The sequence below is a fragment of the Protopterus annectens genome, chromosome 5.part0, assembly GCF_019279795.1.
Source record: "Protopterus annectens isolate FY-2018-M chromosome 5.part0, PAN1.0, whole genome shotgun sequence".
Taxonomy (NCBI): domain Eukaryota; kingdom Metazoa; phylum Chordata; order Ceratodontiformes; family Protopteridae; genus Protopterus; species Protopterus annectens.
The window spans coordinates 1,001,698,157-1,001,724,034 of record NC_056735.1 but is presented as its reverse complement, the minus strand read 5'-3'; the positions used below and the strand labels follow the sequence as shown (position 1 = coordinate 1,001,724,034).

Genomic DNA, 25,878 nt, shown 5'->3' with positions numbered 1-25,878 from the left:
GAACAATTTCTTAATGTTATGCTCATTAGGTACTGTCTTGTAGATACACAGCATATTTTAGGCTGAAATTCCATATTAACTATGTTGAATATTATTCGGCATGAGTTACAATCAGCTGAGTTCTAAGAAAACATTAACTACATGTGAGGCTCCTGGATGGACCTCTACAATAAAGGCCATCATGTTATGTACCCTTTTATGATTATAACTTTAAATCATATTATACATATTATACATCAGTGCATGTTTCATGTTATATACTGAGAGTAGAAGCAAATAATGAACACATCCAGTTTATAGTCCAAAAGTTTAATACAACCCCAGCTGTCAGTATTCTTATACATGTCCACACACTTATGCAAACAAGTTTGACCCATACTGTAACAACATGGTCAAACCTGTACTGTAACAACATCACATGTTACCCAATTAGTAAAAGAAGGACACCAGTGGAAGAGATTGAGTATGCACAATAGTTGTTTTATCATAATATTGATGTGTTACACTTGAGTGAATGGCAGTTTCCACTTGGGTATCAATGCCAGATTACTAGAATAAATCTCATATCTTCTGTTTTATCTGTATTATTCCTTGGTGATGCTTATGTGCCACTTCTAAAAATTTTTCCTGCAAAGTATCTGGTAACAGCAATCAATGAGAACCATGAACTATATAGCTATCAACAAAGGACAATTCATGTTAATTTCTAAATTAGGCATGAAGATTACAACATTTACTCCTTTCTGAATTCAAGCAATTATATTTCAACTGCATATGTAAGACAAGCCTCTTTGAGTTCTTCATCTGTAACAGTAGCTGGAGGTGTCTGTGTAAATACAACAATATTGACATTGTCATTAGGTACCCAATTACAAAGCGGTAATGTTACAGCAATACTGACATTATCATTAGGTACCCAATTACAAAGCGGTAATGTTACAACAATACTGACATTATCATTAGATACCCAATTACAATGCAGTAATGTTACAACAATACTGACATTATCATTAGGTACCCAATTACAAAGCGGTAATGTTACAACAATACTGACATTATCATTAGGTACCCAACTTCTTCTTCTTCTTCTTCTTTCGGCTTTTTCCCGGTTAGGGGTCGCCACAGCGGATCACCTTGTCCGCACATTGAATGGCAGTGGAGTTTTACGGTGTCAAGTTGCCAGCCCGGCGCCCAACCTTCCACAGAAGGCACACTCACACGCACACCTAGGGCCAATTTAGAGTGTCCAATCTACCTGCAGCATGTCTTTGGGATGTGGGAGGAAACCGGAGCACCCGGAGGAAACCCACGCGACCACAGGGAGGACATGCAGACTCCGCACAGAAGGCACCCTAGCCGAGGATCGAACCGGAGAACCTCTTGCTGTGAGGCAGCAATGCTAACCACTGCACCACCGTGGCCGCCCTATCATTAGGTACCCAACTACAAAGTAGTAATGTTACAACAATACTGACATTATCATTAGGTACCCAATTATAAAGCGCTAATGTTAGGCAGGATAAGCATTCAGCTGCTACTTTTTCCAAGTCTGATTTGTACTCTTAATTTGAATGCAGTAATCTAGTTAACCACCTTGCAATATGCACACCTTTCGTTCTAAACCCTTTAGTTGTATGAAGTATAGTCCATGGACTGTGATATATAAACAATATTAACTTGCATCACTACAAGTACATCCTTCACTTCTGCATTGCCCAGACACATACACGGAGTTCTGCAATACCCTTTTTTAATTAATCCCTGTGATCCAAGCCTGAAATTAATTTCTTATCTTAGAAAATAGTCCACAGTTCATATTATAAGAACAAAGTGACTTGGAGTTGTACTGACAGATTACTTAATTTCTTCTTCAGTGTTCTGGATACAAATGCAAGCTCTCTCTTTTTTTAAACTCTGTTTAGCACTGTATAGGGGTGTCACCAAGCCTATAGTCTACAGCATCAGTCATAACTATGCTAGGTAGTGATGAGACAAACAGTGTTAACACTGGACTATATAATAGTTTTGTGTGTGTGTGTGTGTGTGTGTGTGTGCGTATGTGTGTGTGTGTGTGTGTGTGTGTGTGTGTGTGTGTGTGTGTGTGTGTGTGTGTGTGCGCTCGCGCATGTGTGTCTCAAAACTGCATTGTGCAACAGCAGGCCAGGTACACGTTAAAGTACTCCACAGAAGGCAGAAGTTGCAGTGCCATGGGAATAAACTTTGGCTGAGACTGTTGGAAGGTATTGTAAATTTTTTTTAAAGTTAAAGTTCCCTGAAGTAATCCTCTCTGTGGTTCTACAAGTGAAACGTAGTTAAGAATAAACTTGGCAAACTACAAAGTAAAACCTTAGGAATAATATAATGTCTTTACGTCAGTTGGTATTAGGGCCTCTGTACTGTCTGTTTGGGTCTATATTACGGCATCAAAACAGCCATTAATCGAACGGCTTTATAATCGAAAATGCCAGTAATAGAAGTGTGTTTTGTGAGATTGCAATACAGTGAAGATCAGAAAATTTGCCCTTTCCTCACTGTAATGCTATCTCAGAGTTGATATATATATATATATATATATATATATCTATATATATATATATATATATATATATATATATATATATATATATATATATATATATATAATATATATATATATATAATATATATATATATGTATATATATATATATATATATATATATATATATATATATATATATTATATATATATATATATAGATATAGACATATATAATATTAGTGGGGAGATGTGGGGGCGCAGCCCCCACAAAAGCGAGTTCAGTTACCGGCATTTTTGATTATAAAGCTGTTCGGTTACCGGCTTTGTCGATATCATAATATAGACCTGTCTGTTTAGGGCTGGGGTGTTAGGGCTTCTTGAAAAATTATAAATTCAATATAGTCATTTTTGCTATTACCAAACAAAATGGAAATGTAAGCTCTCTAGTAAACATTTTAAGTTCCAAAATTACATCTGCTAATTATATAAGAGTAGTAGGGACAAATATGCAGCCTTTTTGAAATAATTCAAAGTGTGCATTAAAACGATTCAGGTCACTGTAATTAAACACGTTAAATCAATTTCTGGAAACCAGAATATTATTGTCATGTACTAAAATCCACTGCCTGGAAAATATTATTTAATTCTTGTTTTTAACCCACCACTTCATCCTGCAGTAGAACTTTTGAAAATACTGTGCGAACATGATATTACAAAGTTCCTAAATATCAGAAAGTTTATGGGTGTTCCAACCTAACGCTGAAAAAAGTAGTGGCTTCAGGAGTTGGTTAATAATAAAGATTCACTCACTATGAAATCTGACAAAGATGGAGGGTTGGTGATGATGAGCAGTTTATCTTGCCAGATGTTTTCTTTACGTAATAATACATTGCAATATTCAAGACTGTTCATGAATGAGATAAATGCTGCCTATGGGAGAATTGATCATCCACTTTTTAATTTGCTAATGCAGCATACTATTACCCATGAGTTATATACTTTTTGTGACACTTGATGTAATAGATTTATTTTCAGTCATTTCTTGTTATGAAGACTTGTTATGTTTGAAGATGTATTACATCGATGTGAGTTTATTAGCAATCAGGAAGTTATTATATTGACCACACTGATAGAAATGGTTCTTAAAAACAATTTCATCTTCTATGAAGTGAATATTTCCTGAGATAAGTGGTTTGGTCATGGGGACTGCCTGTGACCCTTTGTTTGCAAATCTTATAATGTGGTATTGGGAGAAAGAATATATTTAGTTCTCCTTTTGCATCCAAGTTTGGGTTATACTAGCGGTACCTCATCAATATTTGTTATTATTTGGCAAAGTTTCTTTAATGAATTTCACTTGTATTTAGATTATATTTGACATACTGTGCCATTTAATAAGATTACTTATAATATTTCAGCTACTAATATTAATTCCCTAATGTGCCCTTGGAGAAAGATTTTGAGAGAAGGAAATTTAAACCTAATATTTTTTTTGTAAACCTACATTTTCCAGTACATATTTACAATATATAACAATAATCACCCACTCCATCAGAAGGAAAGCTTAATCAAGGATCACTTTGTATGTGAAGTGAGGTTAGAGTCAGAGGATGACATCCTGAAATGTGAAGTGGAGAATGCAGAGTTCATTGATCAAGGTTACCTTATAGACTTAGTCAATGATGTCAAGGAACAAGTTCCTAAAGACAGAGATACTGTGTATAGGCCACTATTAATGAACGGGTTATGAAGAGGTTGACCTTTGAAAAATTCTTCACATAACAGTAATTTTAATAAGGCTATGGTTCTAAAATATAGCCCAGGGATTTTTAATGTTAGGCAGCTAATAGAACCGAATTGGAAATATTTTTCTGTAATGATGACATACTCCCTAGGATAGATGAGAAACCTACTTTTATTTATAAAAGCCGTAGGAATGTAAAAGATAAATGAGAGGCAGTGCAGATATCTACCAATACTACTAAGTCAGGAACTTATAAATGTGGTATATGTTGACAATGCCTAGTTATACTTGTTGGACCTGAATTAAAACTCAGGAATTTAGAATATGATTTTAGGTCCACACAGAAATTTAATTTTGGCAGTGTAAGTATTGTATATCTGCCCTACTGTGAATCCTTTCAGTGGTTTTAAGTGTGCAAGATAGAGCGTACTTTGCGCAAATGTATCTATGAGCATTATTATGACATAAAAAAAATCTAATGCATTGTATGAACATACCACAGAGTGTAAGGAACATAAAAGTTCCTGTTTGTAGTACTAGAACAAACTACTATTGAACCGGGGAGGGGGGAGCTTAAATTTGAATATAATGAGTTTTTTGTGGCAAAGTAGGCTTAATGCTGGGGACTTTCTGCGAATAAATGATTAGTAACCCATTAAAATTGCATGTAGTACAGTTATAGCTGTATTCTTAAACAATAATCCATTACTGTGTGTGGGCATATAAGGATTTGCCCACAGTTGATTTGGTTTCATTTTAGTGGTGAAGCCCGAGTGATTAAACAAACCTAACCGTGGGTAAATCCTGATAAACTCACATACAGGAGTGGATTATTGCTATTATACAGTAACATTATTTATGAAAAAAGTGGTGTACTGTGCATGTGTTTGGCACATATGTCTGTACATTTGCACAGTCTATGACTTCTGTACAAGTAATAGAATGAGGAAGGCAGTGCTTCTGTAGCTGTCTGTCTTTTGTTTTCCTCCTTGTTCGATGTTATCTTCTGACTATTTTACTCAAAAGTAACAAAAATGCCAGCAAAACCACTATTAATTTTAAAAATATTATAAGCCATAGAGCAGAAATATGAGGCAAATCAGAGACATTCTGCAAATCTGTTGACATTTGAAAAATATGGCTATGGTCTTGCCAGTAAGCAGACTTGCCAACTGTTTAGAGTTTTGTAGAGTGTTTCTCTCTTTCCTCATATTTTGTTCTATCCCTCAGAAAGTATGCCTCGAACGATTAAGCATATATCAATGCAAAGTCCAACCACCAAATAATAGTTGAATGGCAGGACTTTCTTTCATTGGTATATGCTTTATTTACAATGGGCATTCTGGTTGGCCTAGCCAATCAGTGTGCTCATTTTTGGCTAGTAATTGAGTCCTTATTGTATAATTCTAATATCTTGTTTTACTAATATATTAATATATGTAACTAGCATAATTATATAGATGTGTTGTAGTACATTTAATACATTGTGGAATTTTATTGAATGTAACTTGATCATATCAGACCTTATAATACAGTAACTTTAAACTTGGAGGAACTTAGTAAAGTGTGAGTTATTGGATCAGTCTCAGTCAATAAAAAAATGAGAAACATTACCAGTAAAGTAAGCAAAGGGCTGCAAGAGACATTATCTGAAAGTTAATACCAAGAATAAACAAAATGTATCTTTCTACAGATTGCCATACTTTCATCGTACATATTGCAGAAAATGTAGTTTGTATTAGTGTTTAATCTGGTAACTTATTTTTATGTTCATTGCTTAAAAATTATATAAAAATTATATAGAAAAGATATAATTTTAAGAAAATATCATGAGGTGTTAACTGTGGCAACCAGAACAATTAATATTGGTTGTATTCTTTATTTGAGTCATTATTTCTTATTATATCTCAGTATAACAATAACTCTCTAAAATTAAATGTGATATTAAAGGTTCAATATGAAATGGATATGAACCTTAACTGGAATGATGTTTCAGCAAATGTTAGCTCTTAGACTACATGCTGTGTTTATTAAATGTGATCTAAAGGAAATAATGTTGGAGCTTACTAAATTGATGTACTTAACCTGGTAAACCAAAACAAACAAATAAAAACATGAAAATTGTTAGTCTTCAAAAAAGGTTTCTATAGCATTCTCTGTTCCAACTTAATCGGATATTTCTCTCCCTTCTCCAGTGTCTGTCTTTCGGTGCTATAATGGAGGACCTTGGAATTTCCCTGAAGTGTCACAAAAACCTCAGAAAGAGGTCAAGAACAAAAGGAAGTTCTTCATTATCCAGTATCCTCACATGTCACCAGAGAAGAATACTAAGGAAAGAAACAATGGCGTGATAACACAGGCCTCAGGCAAATTTACATTTTGTGCAAATATACCTTTTATGATGACAAAAAAAAAGACTTAGTAAGGGGATTTTTCTTGGGGAGGGGGTTGAACATCCACTGAACTGAATTCTACGCAATTATTTCTATAATTTTTTATATACCTATCTGCCATAGATAAAGACTGCAGAAAATAGAGCAAAAATGTAATGTATGAATGACTGCAATAGTGCTAATTAACTCAATTATGAGTATATCATATCTGTTTTTAAACAAGTTTGTACTAACTCAGACCCATTTGACAATGGTTATCCCCTTACTTTGCAGAGCTACATGTGATTTCTAAATAAATTATGAAAATTGAACTTGCATCTGTTTTTTCTTTTGTGTAGATTTCCACTGTTTTCTTAAATCTTGCCTAGACGGTAACAAGAGATTTAATTTGCTTATGAGTCAAACGTTCAACATTATTAACTGTTAGGTGATAAAAGAAATGCTAATATCGTATATAAAAATGAAAACAGTACTGTGAACGATTACATATGTAGTCTGCTGGAATATACAGCTAACATACTTAAATGAGAGAATGTCTGTGAAAATCTCTGCCATCATCAGTTTTACAAACTGTTCATTGCCAAATATCTTGTAAAGATGGTCCTTTTTATGCAAGTTAACCTGAAGAAGCAGTTTTTCATCTTCCTGAAAACAAAGAACACAATTATTAAAATGTTTGTTAAAACTGGAATATTTTTTTACTGAGTACAGATTTGATTCCCCTCGGCATTCATGCTCACATTTGTACTAATCGTAAGGATTTCTCTCCACTGGATCTGGCATCTTATCACTCAAATCCCCTGATCTTCCATGTACCTGTGCCTTTCAAATCTGCAGTGTGGTTTGAGTAAAGTAATGCACAGAAACAGTATTATTAAATAAATATAGTCAAAATAGGAAGAGAAACAGATGTGAGGTGGCAAGGATGCTACTGATTGACAGAAGGGTGACACCTTTAATAGGTATACTAAATGTGACAGTGCTGACATATATGAAAACACCACTGTTCTTGGGGATTTTTCACCAAATTATAGGTCAGCCTGGCACAGACTGAAATAATTGTGCTACCAGCTATGACTCTTACCATGTACTGTGTCAGATCAGGCAAGAAAAGAGTACTGGTTGGACAACAGTGATTCCTGAGAAGCTGAAAGTGGTGGAACAAGGCACATTTTGCCATCTGCATCTTTACAAAGTTCCATCCTTTATTTACACAAAACAGTATGTCTGCCCAAATAATGGAGAATAAGAGAATTATGTAATCCTGGCAACATAAGATGAAAGTGCAGCAATAATTTTCTGTTCGCACTGCGATACACAGTTGCAAGTACCACCACCACCCATCAAACACACACACACACAGACTCGCATACACATACATAAACATACCTCTTCATTCACATAGTGACATATAGCTATAAATAATTACCTCAACCCAGTTATAAAGTGTTCATACACCACCTGGCAATGGGTAAGTAGTCACAAATAACTTCCCTTTACACACAGACTCCAGGATTCAATAAACTCCATGCAGGAATAGTGCTACTCCTGCACGGAGTGAACTGTGTCTCTTTCCGCATAGCTTTAACAGCAGCATGCCTTGCATATTCATGATGACATGCTACTGCTAAGGCTAAATGGACACTAACACTACCAAGTGCAGGGGGTGCATATAAGTAGTGCACGCACATCTAACACACTGTCCCCGGACACTGAAAAAGATAGGGGATCAAGAAATGAATGCAGGGGGTGTGTGACAGGTTCATGTACGGCACTTTGCAAGGGCTTTCAGTGTCTGTGGACACTGAAAGCAGGAAGTCTGGATAGGAGGCAATACAGGGTGTGTGTGTGAGAGGTATTGTCACACACCCCCTGCATTGTCAAAGTGACATACGGCACTGCAAGTGCTTTTAGTGTCCACAGACACTGAAAGCAGCTATCCCAATAGGAAGCAATGCAGGGTGTGTGTGGCAAGTACTGCATTGTGAAAGAGCCATACGGCCATACCCCTCAACTGTACAGGTCTTTGCAGAATGCCCAGATGCCTCCCTCACATACCTCTCAACATTCTAGAGCAAGAAATCTGCACAAAGCCATAAATAAAAGAGGGACAAAGGCCCAAAAATAGGGACACTTTTCTAAATATTGCTCATAAAAACTTGGAAAGTTGATAGAATAATGGGTTTTGCATTAAGCACATATTTTTTGAAGGGTATGAAGTCTGAAACTCAAATGTCTGTCGTCATGTTCTGATCTAAACTCTGAGTGATTTGCCAATGTTTTGCTAGAAAACCACAGTCATATGAGAAATGGACCAATAGTATGGGTTTCTTCCGGGTGCTCTGGTTCCCTCCCACATCCCAAAGACATCCTGTAGGTGGATTGGACACTCTAAATTGGCCCTAGGCATGAATGCATGCATGTGTGTGCCTTCTGTGGAAGGTTGGGCACTGGGCTGGCAACTTGACACCGTAAAACTCCACTGCCAATCATGAGCAGACAGGTGATCTGCTGTGGCGACCCCTAACTGGGAAAAGCAGAAAGAAGAAGAAGAATATATGAGAAATGGGCCAAAAATATGAGGCAGTAACCTGGACATTCTGCAAAAATCTGTACAATTGAGAGGTATGCTACCTCTTTTTTTGTGTGTGTTCCTCCAAATATCTATCCCACCTGGCAAATAGCAGAGGATTGGAGCCATTAAATAATGACATATTTCAATTGAAGACTCCACATCCTCCATTAAAGTCATGCTAATGCCAAAACTATTATTCTATCAACTTTCTAAATTTGTAAGAGCAATATTTACAACCTGTCCCTATTTTTCCCCTTATAATTGCCCTTACTGTGACTTGCAAGGAGTATTGATACGTCATTAAAGTGATTTTATGAAATTCCTTGTTTTTTTTTTTTTCATTCTGAGATATGTTTAAGCATTGCTGAGCGGGTTTGTTCGTTATAGCCCTCTGCTCAGAATTGCTTAAACATCCCATAGGACATAAATAAAAATATACAGCTGAAATCCTAATGATGAGATAGTGTAGTGGTTAGAGTCCCGGCTTTGCATGCAGGCATTCACGGTTCGAGTTCCAAGATAGGCTCTATTTTTACATGTGAAAGCATTGTTAAAATTAACATTTTTTGTTTTAAATTATGTAGTAATTGATATTTGTTAACCAGGGTAGTGTAGCTGGTTCAAAATGTAAGTGTGAGTGCATATAACATGTGAAATCACCCATGTATACACAAGTGTCCCATACGGTATAGTTACACCCCAAGATAATGTAATGAAAGTACATAGAGGGGCATGTAAAGTAAATCATATACACTTAATATGTCAGTAATGATAAATGAAGTCATAATTCTGATATTTTTTTAAAATGAAAAGTGAGAAATGGTTAGCAATGGTCAGCTCAGCTTAGTCAATTTAAGCATTACTTAGATTTAAATACTAAGCAGCAGTCAGCTCAGCTAAGTGGATATGTGCACTGTTAAGAAGTGCTCAGCAATGACCCCTTTAAGCACTACTCAACTCAGCTTAGCGGATTTGCACACTGCTTAGCTGAGCTTAGCATTTTCAAAATGGTCCAATACAGCAAAGGGCAGGAAAATGGCCTTATTTAAACCACACAGGCAGGAATACAGCCATAACCTGTTGTAGTCTGATCTCTACAGGAACCATTTCAGGTGTTGGGAAGGGCTCACACTTTTGGGCATAGTGCTGGGGCATTTTGGAGTCCAGGGTCATGACTGAGCTCCTCGTATCAAACCATGATGACAGAATGCTGCAGGGCTAGTACCAGGACCCACATTATAAAGCAGAGCCCTGGGACCATCTGGCACGTGACCTCACCAGTGCCACTGGTATCCCCCAAACTGGTCAGCAGGTATGGCATCACTATGCCTACTTAAAGTGGAGGAAGGGGGTGCTCTTGGCCCAGTGGATCCAAGATGGTCGGGACAACCATGCCCCTGCAGTTTGTAAGTATCACAGATGTAAGTGTACCAGATGCTAGCCTGAGTATGTGATAGACAGGTATGCATAATGTTTGTTTCTCACCCCTACAGCTGCAGTGGAGAGGGCTTGTTACATTGAGGCCCATGCAGACAGGAGTACATTGTTTACTGCCAGTAAGAATAGTGTGTACTGTGTCTAATGAATAAATTATGTTTGTCACACTAATATTGATCCACAGGACATCCATTAATAAAAGTGTCATTTCACTGTAATAAAGATGTATAACATAAACTATTATGTTTACTCTGGTATGTTGTAGAAATAGAATGTGTAGAGGCTCATCACAGCAAATATGGCATTGATAGCATGAAGTAACTGAGGCTATTCTGAGAACCAGCTAGTATGTAAAACAGTAGAATGTGGATCTGTAAACCAAGATATAATGGACATATGAAATATTGTGTGCACTAAGTTCTGAACCCTGAATAGTAATGTCTACAGTATTATAGTGTGTCCCCTGCAGCATTACATTCTTGTGATAACCATTGCTTTCCAGAGTGTATCATTTCAAAGGATTAATACACAGTACAATAACTATCTGCCATGCCTGAATGTCAGGATTACAAGGTCAGACTGTCTAACCCAGAGAGTATTAGGTAGAAATCAGTCAAGCAAGAGACATCAGTTTCCCAGTAGCTTAGTGTGATGGACACAAAGGAGGAGCCACAAAAGACCCTGGGAACTATCGCCTTATAAGCCTGACTAGCTTGATCTGCAAGGCTATGGAGCACATCATCATGGATCTCATAAACAGAGACATTGGGAACCTCCAAACACTGGACCCTGCGCAGTTCAGCTTTGTTAAGGGCAGATCATGCCTCCTAAACCTAGTGGACGTCTTTGAGACAGTTACCAATGCTATAGTTGAGGGAAAGGTGGTCCATACAGCCTACCTAGACCTCACAAAGACCTTCAACACCATTCCATTTTCAGGTATTATAGACAAGCTCACCAGCCTGAACATAAACCCTATGTCATGAGATGGGTTGCCAACTGGTTCATGGACAAAACCCACATGGTAAGAGTTGCTGGAGCTAGGTCTGACTCTAAACCAGTTACAAGTGGTGTTCCCCAGGGCTCAGTCCTAGGACCCTTCCTGTTTGGCATATACTTCTCAGAGGTACAGGCAAGCTTAGAAGGACTATGGCTGACCAAGTTCGCAGATGACTGCAAACTAGGGGCTATAATTGACTCTCCGGCGGACACAGACATCCTCCAAAAGGGTCTCACTGAGACAAATACCTGGTGTCAAAGCCATGGCCTCAAGCTAAATGCCAAAAATGCATAGTCATCCCCTTTGGAAAAAACAAAGTACCCACAAACTACCACATAGGTGGTAGCCCCCTAAATACGGAAGACGCAATATGGGATCTGGGGACCCAAGTAGATAGTAACCTCTCCTTTGATAATCACATTGCCAAAGTAGTTAGAAAATCCTTCTATGTGCCCCACCTAATCACAAAAGGGTTTGCACCCAGATCAAAAGAGGTCATTGTGCCCCTCTGTGCATCACTCATCAGACCCATCATAGAGTACAATGCCCCATTTGAGATGTACCTTGCAAACACCTGCAACAGCTGGAAAGACTACGGAAGTACCTCACCAAGACAATCACTGGCCTCAAACCAGATGGCCTATGCAGCTTGACTGAAGAAACTCCAGCTGTACTCAGTTGCATACCGCCTACTCAGAGGTGATCTCTGCTTGACATGCAAGGCCATGTCCAACCCAGAATTGATGGACATGCTCCACCTAAAGAAAACCATATCTCCTCAAGCCACACACTCTAGAGATCTAAACCTCACCACAACAATAAATAGGATGTGCTGGAGGAATAGATTCCTGTCCCAGAGACTTCCCATGCTTTGGAACAAGATTCCATTCTACATTAGGCAGAGCTCCTTGCTAACCCTCTTCAGGAGAAACTTTGACAAGTGGATGGGAAACAGAAAGTTTACCCCAGGAATCACTTCAATGGCTGTGCTGGACAGAGGGACAGGGAACTAATCTAAGGGGGCAGCAAAAGCCAACACATTCCAGCTAGGCTTATAAATGTCTTCGGGCAGATAGCCTAGTACCTACCTATGAACCTATGAACCTATGAACATATGTTGTCTTCCCCTCACAGGTGAACATGGGGGTTGGTGTCTCTCCCCCTCACAACCTGATGTCAGTGGCTTAGCAGACTCCCATGATGATGGTGGTAATAGTGAAGCACAGGTAGGGTTGTTGGGGCCTGAGTCAGTGCCATTCTTTGGTATTCCACTTTCACCCACCATGTCCCCACACACAGTCAGTATGCCCCCACATACCCAGTCCCCAGCAGCCATGGATAATGGACAGGCGGAGGGTGGTGACATGGAACAGGCTAGTGTGTTGACTGCGGTGAGTATGAGTGTAGACACCAGCCATAGCCAGAGAGCAGGCAAGGTCACACACAGGCAGATGGACAAGATGGACAAGGGTGCTCGATGGAGGACTGCTGCCCATCAAGCCCCTGTCGCAAGTGCTACAGCAGGTGTCACCAGATGCATGTCATGGAGGCACAGGAGTGCACTGACCACAACACCAGACAGATGCTCAGGGTCATTAATGCAGAGCTTCCTGCCATGCATGATGACCTTCATGGCATTTTTGATGCCATACGTCATCTTGACGATGTCATGGATAGATAGGGGGTGAGACATTGTCACTGTTCAACTGTGCAATGTCTGTGTGTGAGCATGTGGTGGGAGTAGAATATCAACCAGGTGGATGTAGGTCAGCAACATAATCAGCTGAGAGCCCATATGGCCATGCACATTCGCAGTCCTGTAGTGGCAGTACCAACAGCACTACTGAAGGGACAGTGCTGTCCACACCACACCGGAGCAGGCCATAGGCATATTGTCCTGCCCAGTCCCAACAGGGATGCAGATCCAGCTGACAGTAGTCACCATCGGGGAGTAGTACTGCATCTGTCCTTGGGCCTGGTGGTGCCAGTGATACTACTGGCAGAACCAGTTTCCATGTCCTTGCTGGGAGATGGTGAACCATATATCCTGCAATGTATGGTCCACAGCTGTCCAACATAGCCTTGTGTCAGGCATCCACATGGCTTGATGGTGTGCAAACACTCACACATCCCTATTACAGGCCAGTCACCACCAGACATGCACAGCTCCTCTGCACAGCCCAACTGAACACCACCCCTACAAACACACAGACACACACACACACACACACACACACACACACACACACACACACACACACACACATGATGTCAACCATATGACCCAGCCTAGGCCTCTGGCAATTGAACACCACACACTCTGCATGTGATGATACTTGTGCCACAACCCTGCGATCCATACCATTGGTGCACGGACATGCTCATATGGGTCTGATGCACAGAGTGACTATATTACAGTTTAGCAATGTCATGTTGTGTAAAGTACTGTCAGGAGTTATGGCTACACATCAAGATGTATGTACCTTGTTAGCCATGATGCACTATTGCTGTTAGTACTGCTGACTGACTGTAGTGTCAAGTACGTCTTACTGTAGTGTCATGTACTGTATTCTGGTTGGGCTCCAGGTGTCTGTGTGTTTGCAGGCTGTGGTCCTGCTGACAGTAGCAATGGTGAGTAAGGCAGAGTGGAAACACAGTGACCTTTTCATAGCCAAGATACAGCTGTATATGTACATGTTTACCAGGTGTGTTTACATGCAATAGTGTGTGAGGGGCAATTGTGGCAGACAGTGTGACCTTGCATACATATCCTTGACACAGCCACCTAGCCTTCATACATGTCATCTGGGTGTTCTGTAGGACCGCAGGATCACACATACAGAGGAGGTTACTTGAGTACTGGCACTAGGTCCTTCACAAGCTTAGCCATTACTTTAACTCCAACAGATATAGCTATCAGCACCTGTTCCCCCTGCCATTTCTGTTCTATCCACTCAACCATCATGCAGTTGATGAGGGTATGGCTGGTACTGTGTATGGCAGGTTTGGGGTCTGTATTCCTGACACAGGTCAGCCTGTGTTAGTCTAACCTGACAATCAGCAGCATGTGTGTCTGATATCTCATATGCATGTCTGGCCTCTCGTGCTGGCAGTGCACACAGAGTCATAGTTCTGTACATGGGCCCACTGACAAAGGGCAGAGCACAGCCCCTACCTGCACAGTCTTATGAATGATAGTGCTAGATACATAACACATAGAGCACAGCGGTACTGTAGTGTGTCAGTGTCTGCCACTACTATTGAAGTGGATGAAAATTGCAGGGGCTATTAGGATTGCCAATGGGGGGGTTCAGAGTCCCTTAACATGTTAGAGCCATCTCACACACACACACACACACACACACACACACACACACACACACACACACACACACACACACACACACACACACACACACACACACACACACACACACACACACAGACACACACACACACACACGCACACACACACACACACACACACACACACACACACACACACACACACACACACACACACACCACTGCATGGGGACATGCGTTGAAACACACATGCACATGGAGGTGACATTTATCAGAGTAGATGGCCACCCCATCTATTAATGTACAATACACAGTGATACAGCCACTGATTGTACCACAGTGGCTTGGTGTTAGAAACTGTGTAACTGTGCTTGTACGGTGGATGACATCTGTATGGGCTGACACTAGGTTGGCAATGGGGGAGTTCACAGGGTGGAAGATGTATACAAAATGGTATAGCCATCACATACTCACTACAGACAGCCACAGGGGCTGTGCATACAAAAACACATACACAGTTGCCAATAGACATATTAGTAACCCTACATATCCACTTGTATGTACTATAGTGCTGTGTACACATGACATGCTCACACAGATTATATGCCTGGGACATAACATGCAACCTCCTACAACAGGTAATCTTGCGAATGCCTTCATGGATGGTAGGATAACCCACCAGACATAGGGATTGGTCTCATCTACTGCTACTGCAAATCTGCACAAGTAATAGAGTGACAGACTGTATCAGCATGATGTGTCAGTCGGGTATGATGTCTGATGCTGGTATGTTTGTCACTGCAGTAACTGTGACATATATGGCAATGATATCACAGAAATGCTCATTGTTAGGGGACACAGACCACATATAGGTTGCAAACGTGGATATTCCATGTACATCTGTACAGATGACTGGTATGGGCTGTATACTGTTACATGGTGCATGTGAGGCAGATGCCATTAACAGGCTCTTTAAATGAATGGCATGGGTAGAGGGTCAACAGGCCTTAAAATGGTATAACCTACACACACAACAGCCACAGGGGATATGCTTGACACACACTACTAGAGATGTCAGTATTTAGATTATAACCCCTACCTATCTAATTATTTCCACTATAGTATTATGGTGTTATGCCACAGAGTTAGAGGCTTGATAAGTGTATACAGGTACATCTTAGGTGAATGCATCAGCAGGCCTTATAAAGTAGGGCAAATGGACGTGTACTGGGTGGTATGCCTCAAAATGGTATAAGCCACACCCCCAGAGGATATGATTCTCACCCATACACACACATACACACAGATTATGTCATTCTCACACACATACACAGTATTACAGTTGCCAGTACTGAGTTTAGAACCCCTACTTATCTAGGTATGTGTGTTACAGCATTACACAGTTATGATATGCGCTACGGAGCTTATAGGAATTAACAGTGTTGCAAGGTATGTCTAAGCTGAATTACATCAAGAGCCCTTGTAAAGTATGGCAATGGGAAATGTACTGGGTGGGAAGGGCATCAAAATACATTACTCTACAAACATCCTCAATCTCACACACACACAGACACACACACACAGACACACACACACACACACACACACACACACACACACACACACACACACACACTTGTCACAAGTGACTGTAAAACCCCTGCCTACCTAGTTATCTGTACTATACTGTTATTATTACACATGCCACAGAGCTTATAGGGCTGAATGCTGTCCAAAGGTACTTCTAAGGGCAATGACATCAGCAGGACTGCTAAAGCAGGGCACTGGGAAGTGTTGTGGGTGGGAAAGTCCTCAAAATGCTTCGTCCTACAAGCATACACACTTACAAACTCTTGTACATACACTTATACACACACATTTTCCAGACTTAAGAATAGAACCTCTGACTAGTTATTTGTACTATACTGTTACATAGTTATTACATGCACCACCAAGCTTATATGGTTGAGGGCTTTCCAAAGGTGCTTCTGATGGGAATGACATCAGCAGGACTGCTAAAGTACTTCACTAGGAAGTGTAGTGGTTGGGAATGCCCTAAAACTGTTTCACCTATGAAGAAACACACATACACACACACACACACACACACACACACACACACACACACACACACACACACTTATAGCCAGAACTGAGATTAAAACCTCTATCTAGTTATTTGTACTATAGTGTTATACAGTCATCACATGCGCTACAGAGCTTATAGGATTGACAAGTGCCCAAAGGTACTTCTAAGGTGAATGACATCAGCAGAACTGCTAAAGTAGGGAACTGGCATGTGTACTCGGTGGGAAAGTCCTCAAAATACTTCAGCCTATAAACATACACACTTGTACACACACACACACATTTGCCAGAACTGGGGCTAGAGCTCCTACCTATCTAGTTATTTTCACTATACTGTTACACAATTATCGCATGTGCTACAGAGCTTATACAGCTGACAAGTGCATAAAGGTACTTCTAAGGTGAATGACATCAGCAGGACTGCTAAAGAAGGGCACTGGGAAGTGTTGTGGGTGGAGAAGTCCTCAAAATACTTCAGCCTACAAACATACACAGTTATACACACACACACACATTTGCCAGAACTGGGAATAGAACCCCTGCCTATCTAATTATTTGTACTATAGTGTTACATAGTTCTCGCACACCCTACAGAGCTTATAGGGCTGATAATTGTGCAAAGGTACTTCTAAGGTGAATGATATCAGCAGGACTGCTAAAGTAGAGCACTGGGAAGTGTGATTGGAAGTCCTCAAAATACTTCAGCCTACTAACATCCACACTTACACACACTTGTACACACACATTTGCCAGAATTGGGAACAGAACCCCTTTCTATCTAGTTATTTCTACTATACTGTTACATAGTTATTGCACATGTCACAGAGCTTATAGGGCTGGGGCTGTGTAAAGGTATATATATATATATATATATATATATATATATATATATATATATATATATATATACACACACACACACACACACACACACACACACACACACACACACACACACACACACACAGGCAGGTGATGTGATATTATAACCCCCACCTCAATATTATTACACAACGGAGCTCACCTTCATGCTGGCATGTGCGACTGATTACGACTGGTATGCCACTGTCCATAGCAAGACATCACTCTATGCCATTCAGGGTATCCATGTGTATGACTCACTCTCTGTGTGTCCCCCTGTGTGTCTCTATCACTGTCTGTCCCTCTCTTCCCCATGTCTATATGTGTGTATGCTTGACATATTGTTATATGTTGCCCATATATATGTCTGTGTATCACATGCAACAGATGCAGATATAACACATATGGACCACCTACAGCTAGCTGATAATCCCGTCTGATGGGTGTGTGTAGGGACAGTTAATGTGTACATAGCTGTCTATATGCAAAGACATATATGCACAATACAGTTATATAGTCCAATGTGGGTTCCAACATAGCCTGCGATTAAGTTTAGGAGCATGCCCAGTATAACCTTCTATAGTGAGAGTGGGACTCCATTCCTGAGATAGTTGTACTCCGGTCTGGGGTTTTGTGTGATACAGCCATACCTCTTAAAGGTAAGCAGGACTTTACAAGAGGTACCGGGTTTGTTTTAGTAGACATTTTCTGACATATCTGACATCTGACACTGGAATGTATTGTGTCATTACCTAGTGACAGACATCCTCAGATCATCACAGTACTTTACCAGAGGAATACAAGATGTATGATGCACAGACCAATATTAAGAGCCAGATCATATACATTCTTGTCCAAAAATGCCAGTTGAGAAGTGTGGCTATAGCCGGTTGACTGATGAAGCTGTGTAAACAGTCCAGCAACTTGGTGATATACTGGCTGGGGATTTCCTGCTTGTGTGGTATTCTTCTCACATGAAAAGTCATATCCTGGTGTGGCCATACCTCTCAACTGAACATTTCTTGGCAGATTGTCCAGGTGTTTGTCTAGAAGTTTCATCCAGTCTACATACACTTATGTTTTTATGGCAAGTTAGTTGCATATAATTGAAGACTGACTTTACAAATTAGTGACAGACATTAGTGTTTCAGACTTCATAACCTTCAGACAATTCCTGCTACTGCAACATCCGTTATTCTGCCAACTTTCTCAGTATGTAAGAACAATATTTACAAAACGTGCCTATCATCGGGCCTTTGTCCCACTTCTATTTATGACTTTGTCCAGATGTCTTCCTGTTAGAGGTTGAGAGGTATGGGTGTAGGTACAGAGTGCATTCTACTATGCAGAAATGTCCGTTATATATGCAGTATATTCCACACAGCAATGTGACTTCCAGGTATGTCAGTGGCTTAGCACTGACAGACAGTTGTGTATAGGTTGATCGGTTGCTATTACATTAGTAGGGTGTTGGCCCTGAAGCCCTTATAACCCACATAGACGAGAGTGTCACCCATGTTACAACATTTTAGCACACAGAGCCCCTATCCAGCAAGGACACAGGTGGGATCACAGGGCTATATGTTGTGTTTCCCATGCACTTATACTGGGAGCACATCACTTGGGGTATTGAGGCATTTGGCTTGCTGTTGACAGGGAGTGTATTCCACAGATGGGGGAGTGTGTGGTACACATATCTGTCACACCAACAAGCCATACTGATATCACAGCCCAGGTTGATATTGAGCCTACAGGTTGATGGAGTGGGCCTTGATTTCCAGATGTGCAACAGTCCCATCAAGGCAGGGTCTGGACTGCTATGTATGCCAGACAGAGGTCACCTCAGCAGAGTCTGTATGGAATGGGGTAGAGGGACAGTGCTGTTAGCCTATCTGTGTAGGGTAGGTGTTTGGGGTTTGGGGTAAGGCCTTAGTGTTTGCAAGACCTTGGTGTGTGGAGTCTATGTGGTCTGTGGTGTGTAAGTTTGTTGAGTTTGCATGTGATTTTGCCTCTGAGGTGTCGATTGTTTGGGTTTTTGTTTTGTTGTGGACCTCTGCTTACATAGTTGTGTGTTGTGTATTTGCAGATGATGTATACTGACTCCATACACTGCATGGCACCTATGTTGCTGCACAATCTGTTCTGGTATGCACATTCTCCATTTGTCTGGCCAGTGGTTCCCTTTCCCCTTATGTGTCTCTTTGTCTTTCTGTAGTCCAGTCGCAGGCTTTGGCCACATTGGCTGCTATGTATTTGTAATTCTGATGTGGGTGGGGTACATGCCATTACATCACACACAAGGTTGTGGACTTCACACCATCATTGCACCACCCCATTTGCTGTGGTCCTTAGATGGGCCTAGCTGTCATACCATCACAGACTGACATCTGGACAGGCCCAAATATGACAGTTGGCCCACACATGGGGACAGGGTGTTAATAATGTTCTGCCAAACATAGACAGTTGGGAGATCAGTTTGGTAATTGCTTGTTTGCTCTTATGGGTATGCCGTCTGCTTCCCCACTGTTTTCCATTGCTGTTTTGACATGACCCTTTCTTGTTTTGCAAATAGTTGGCAGGTAAATGCAAATGCAATGTTAGGACAAGCAGAACAGATATACAAGGCATACTTGTGCTCCTTCTGTGACAACCTGTGTTATTCTAGGGGTATGGGTGTTGGCCAGTGACATGTTGTCAGTACTGGCACAGAAAGGTGGCAGCCTTTTATAAACTGGCAGTACACTGAACTTCAGGTACCTGCTGTCCTACTAGGCACCATACCTCTCAACTTCTGAGAGCCAGATGTCTGGACAAAGCCATAAGTAATTGGGGGACAGAGGCCTAAATATAGGGACCATTTTTAAGTATTGGCCTTACAAACCTAGAAAGGTGATTCAATAACAAGTTTTGCATTAGCATGCATGTTTCTTTAGGGTATGAAGTCTGACACTACAATCTGTCATTATTTTCTGACCTTAGTCTCACATGACAGCCACTATTTCATGATATACAGACCACAAATATGATGCAAACCTCTGGACATTCTGCAATAGGTCTGTACACGTGAGAGGTATGATAGGCACTGTGTAGGTTACTCCAATATGTGTACTGTCCATATGTGTGGCACTTGTCCATGACCTGTCCTGCCTTCCTGCATTAACAGATATTGACATCTGGACATTGTGTACAACTCCTAACGTAGGTGTAGCTGACATCCAGAATAGTTGGCAATGCAGTTCTTAGAACATGGCCCTGTCAACCACAGTACTGTACCTAGGCTACTATGACACAGCAACTGGGAGTAAGTGCTGGCCACATCCTGACAATATTAACCATACATATCCATAGCTCATTGACCCTGCATATTGTGGACATGCACCAAGTTATCATGTTGATTGAGACAGCCCTGGCAATGTGTGCTCTGCTGCTGTTTCCCTATGTTTTACATGTTACTAAATTTCTGTGGGAATATGGGTGTGGGGGGGGCACACCTGTCAACTGTACACATTTGCACAGACTGTGCTGATATTTACTTTACATTTTGGTTCCATTTAGCATAGTACTGTGCCCTACCCTGGAGACTAATGGCATATCACTAAAGACTACAGGTCAGATTGTAATGGCGTACATTTGAGTTTCAGACTTCTTACCCTTCAGAGCCTTACTGCAACTGCAAGACCAGCTGTGCTGTCACTGTGTAAGTCTGTAGGGGGTATTTTATCATTGTTGCCATTTGTGGGCCTTTGCCATACATTTCCTTATGTTTTTCTGTGGCTGACTTGCTGGGTGAGGCTGAGGGGTGAGTATGGGACCCCCACACTGACATCCATGCCTGTGACCTATGATACCCCAGTTAGTTGGCCCCCCACATAAAATGCAGTAGGATTTTTCACCTTAGGTACTACTGCACAATGTGGGGAAGCCAGTACTGGGCAAACATTTCCTGGTGTCCGCATAGCTGTCAGTTGTCTGCTGCTATCCCAGTAGGCCACCCCATTCCCTTGCATGCATGCAGCAATACCATAGATATGCTACCAGGACATACTACTCCATTCATTTATTGTTAAGAAGACTGACTTGCCTTGTCTCTGTGGCAGTTGTGAGGATGATGCTTGAGGGCTGCCTATGTCAGATGCATGCAGTACACTGCTTATACATGGTAAGGTACAGGTAATGTGATATGTGTGGCATCCATTTTACTGTGTGTGCGGGTCAGAGAGAGGTGTCAGTCCCTGGGTCCCTACATTGTCAGTGTTTGTGCTATGCATTACTTCTTTGCTAAGGTCAGGGCATACTGGGCAGGCCTCCATCTGCCTACAGGAGCTAGCTCAGGGGGGTTCCTCCTCTGAGTCCCTCTGTGCCTGTGGAGATCTTGGCAATGGTGGGGGGGCTGTCTGGCCCTTCCCTGTGCTGTTCCTTCTGCAGCTGTTTCCACAGGATCATATTGTGCAGCATAGCACATATGACCATGTGTGCACATGTGTCTGGAGAGTACTGCAGGGCTCCACCAGATATGTCAAGGTACCACAACTGTGACTTGAACATTCCAAACACACACTCTATAATGATCCTGGCTTGTCTGTGTGCCTCATTATGGCATTCTTGAGTGTGTGTGTGTGCATTTCTGATGGATGTTATCATCCACGGCTCCAGTGCATAGCCAGCATCCCCCACCAGATGGCCATATGGGATGTCCCCCTGGCAAATCCCTGGTACTGCTGTGAGGAATGCCAGATGTGGGAGTCATGATAGCTTCCAGGGCTGCCAGCTCACACATTAATGATAATGCTCTGGGCATTGCACATGACCTGGCAGTTGATGAAGTGGAAGCCCTTGCGGTTTACATAGACCCTACCCTGTTCACTGGGTGGTGCTTTCATGTGGATGTGAGTGCAGTCTATGGCATCCAGTACCTCCGGGTAGTCTGCTACATGGTGGAAGAGGCGCATATTGCTGGTCCTCTCCTCATGGGTGCTGGGGAAGTAAATGTGCTCACCGGTATGTGATAGCATGGCATCCAGGAACTGGTGGAGTACCCTGGATGCAGATGCCTGTGAGACCCCCATGATGTCCCCAGTAGGTGTTTGGAAAGTACCTTCAGCTAGTATTCTTAAGGCTACACACACCTTGGTATCCACTGGGATGGGTTCCCCTCTGTTGGCTCTGGGTCTGAGGTGAGGCTGGCATAGCTCGATGAGTTGCTGAAGTATGTCCCTGTCCACCCTGTAGCACTCTAGTATCTCCAGATCATGTAGCCCCTGGTAGGTTACCTGAGTCTGAGCACTCTTCTCCTCCTCCTCAGTCTGGGGTAGGTGTCAGCATTATCCTCCTCACCACCTTCAGCCTCTAGCACATACTGATGTATCAAAGCAACAGCAGCCCCTAACATTTTGTCAGTTAAAATTCCCCTGAGTGTGTACACCAATGGTGCAGAGTTTGTGGGAAAAAACAGACTGAAAGGTGTTTGCATAGTTTATACTGTTGTGCTGCAGATGATGAATGTATGATTGGCTGACTATGATACATTCCACCTGACAGCTATATTATTTGTACTTGATTGCTTTTATTCTGATCTTTTCCATTTTTTTCCTTTCCCATTTCCACCCCTTTTAAGCCCTGTGCATGCCGCTCAAACCCGCTGCCCAAATTTAAACATTTCTGCTATTTCTGGAGGAGGGTTGTGTTTAAGACTCGGTGCGGGCTGTGCAAACCCATTTAGCTAAATTAAACACTTTTAAGCAGAAATGGCCCTCCCCTATATGCGAAAATGCTCCTCATTTCATGGAATAAGTAAATACAGCCTCAAACACGCACCCTCCATTAGCTGTACTTAGTTAAGCTCAAATGGAAGCCGTGGAGCTCCAATGTGCTTACACCAAACATGACACACTCCCTTTTCATGTCAGCTGCTTCTCCTGCTTACACCACTGCCTTATAGCTCCTACACAGTTACGTGCATTCAGACAATGGTCTTCCATTTTGCTATTCAGTAAATTGTTCTCATTTGCATACCCCACTGCCTTAGTCTCTTGTTACACCACTACACCAGTGCCTTTCCTTTAGCAACCAGTGTTACCTGTTATAGTTTTGATTCTGCATGCTACCCATTAGAATGGCAAAATGCAGATTTCACTTAGAATTGTCTTTTCACATTTTTTTTAATTTCTGCATGACCTTGTTTGTGCACCACTGCGCTATGCCTAAATGGACAAAATTGGCCAAAAAAAACTTTTATTTTCATACTTTTACAACTGTTTTCCATGCCAATGGCCATATTTTTGGCCATTGGCATGTCTAATTGTCGTAATACATGCTTTACTTTGAGCTGTCTTGCCCCCATTTTGATTTTTGCATAAATGTACACAGTCAGTAACCGAATACTGTATTCAAACTGGAACCTTAGTTTGAGAGACAGCCTTACACAACTATGTTCAAGTTTATAGAGCTGAGTATATTTTCTGTGTTATTCTGTATTATAGAGCTAAATTGTCTGCTTGATATCTGTGTCTTACTGCTCTGCAAATCTATAGAAAACAGTATATATTTTTTTATAATTTGCACATTCCTTACATCTGTGTTGAAACTGTCCCCCACCCCCTCATTTCCTGCCTTGTCTTTCAGCTGATATAATTTAGCTAGTGCTGTGTCTCCTTTTAATTAACAACCTGTATTCAAACTGGAACCTTAGTTTGAGAGACAGCCTTACAGAACTATCTTCAAGTTTATAGAGCTGAGTATATTTTCTGTGTTATTCTGTATTATAGAGCTAAATTGTCTGCTTGATATCTGTGTCTTACTGCTCTGCAAATCTATAGAAAACAGTATATATATTTTTATAATTTGCACATTCCTTACATCTGTGTTGAAACTGTCCCCCACCCCCCTCATTTCCTGCCTTGTCTTTCAGCTGATATAATTTAGCTAGTGCTGTGTCTCCTTTTAATTAACAACCTGTATTCAAACTGGAACCTTAGTTTGAGAGACAGCCTTACAGAACTATCTTCAAGTTTATAGAGCTGAGTATATTTTCTGTGTTATTCTGTATTATAGAGCTAAATTGTCTGCTTGATATCTGTGTCTTACTGCTCTGCAAATCTATAGAAAACAGTATATATATTTTTTATAATTTGCACATTCCTTACATCTGTGTTGACACTGTTCCCGCAGCCCCCGTCATTTCCTGCCTTGTCTTTCAGCTGATATAATTTAGCTAGTGCTGTGTCTCCTTTTAATTAACAACCTGTATTCAAACTGGAACCTTAGTTTGAGAGACAGCCTTACAGAACTATCTTCAAGTTTATAGAGCTGAGTATATTTTCTGTGTTATTCTGTATTATAGAGCTAAATTGTCTGCTTGATATCTGTGTCTTACTGCTCTGCAAATCTATAGAAAACAGTATATATATTTTTTATAATTTGCACATTCCTTACATCTGTGTTGAAACTGTTCCCCCACCCCCTCATTTCCTGCCTTGTCTTTCAGCTGATATAATTTAGCTAGTGCTGTGTCTCCTTTTAATTAACAACCTGTATTCAAACTGGAACCTTAGTTTGAGAGACAGCCTTACAGAACTATCTTCAAGTTTATAGAGCTGAGTATATTTTCTGTGTTATTCTGTATTATAGAGCTAAATTGTCTGCTTGATATCTGTGTCTTACTGCTCTGCAAATCTATAGAAAACAGTATATATATTTTTTATAATTTGCACATTCCTTACATCTGTGTTGAAACTGTTCCGCACCCCCTCATTTCCTGCCTTGTCTTTCAGCTGATATAATTTAGCTAGTGCTGTGTCTCCTTTTAATTAACAACCTGTATTCAAACTGGAACCTTAGTTTGAGAGACAGCCTTACAGAACTATCTTCAAGTTTATAGAGCTGAGTATATTTTCTGTGTTATTCTGTATTATAGAGCTAAATTGTCTGCTTGATATCTGTGTCTTACTGCTCTGCA

At 40.9% G+C, this 25,878-nt stretch overlaps 1 protein-coding gene across 3 annotated transcripts in view; it reads left to right on the top strand.

The window, feature by feature from the left end:
• GRIK1 (glutamate ionotropic receptor kainate type subunit 1) overlaps positions 1-6,968 on the top strand; it is a 1,940,968-nt gene extending 1,934,000 nt beyond the window's left edge. For 2 of the 3 annotated variants that reach the window (XM_044072745.1, XM_044072743.1), the window contains one exon: positions 6,460-6,550. Coding sequence is in view for 1 of the 3 variants with exons in the window: in XM_044072744.1 (XP_043928679.1) it covers positions 6,460-6,615 (156 nt within the window). In the remaining 2 variants the exon portion in view is untranslated. Of the gene's footprint in view, positions 1-6,459 lie in introns of all 3 variants that reach the window. The other variant, XM_044072744.1, reaches the window with a different exon arrangement.
• The last annotated feature ends 18,910 nt before the right edge of the window (positions 6,969-25,878 follow it).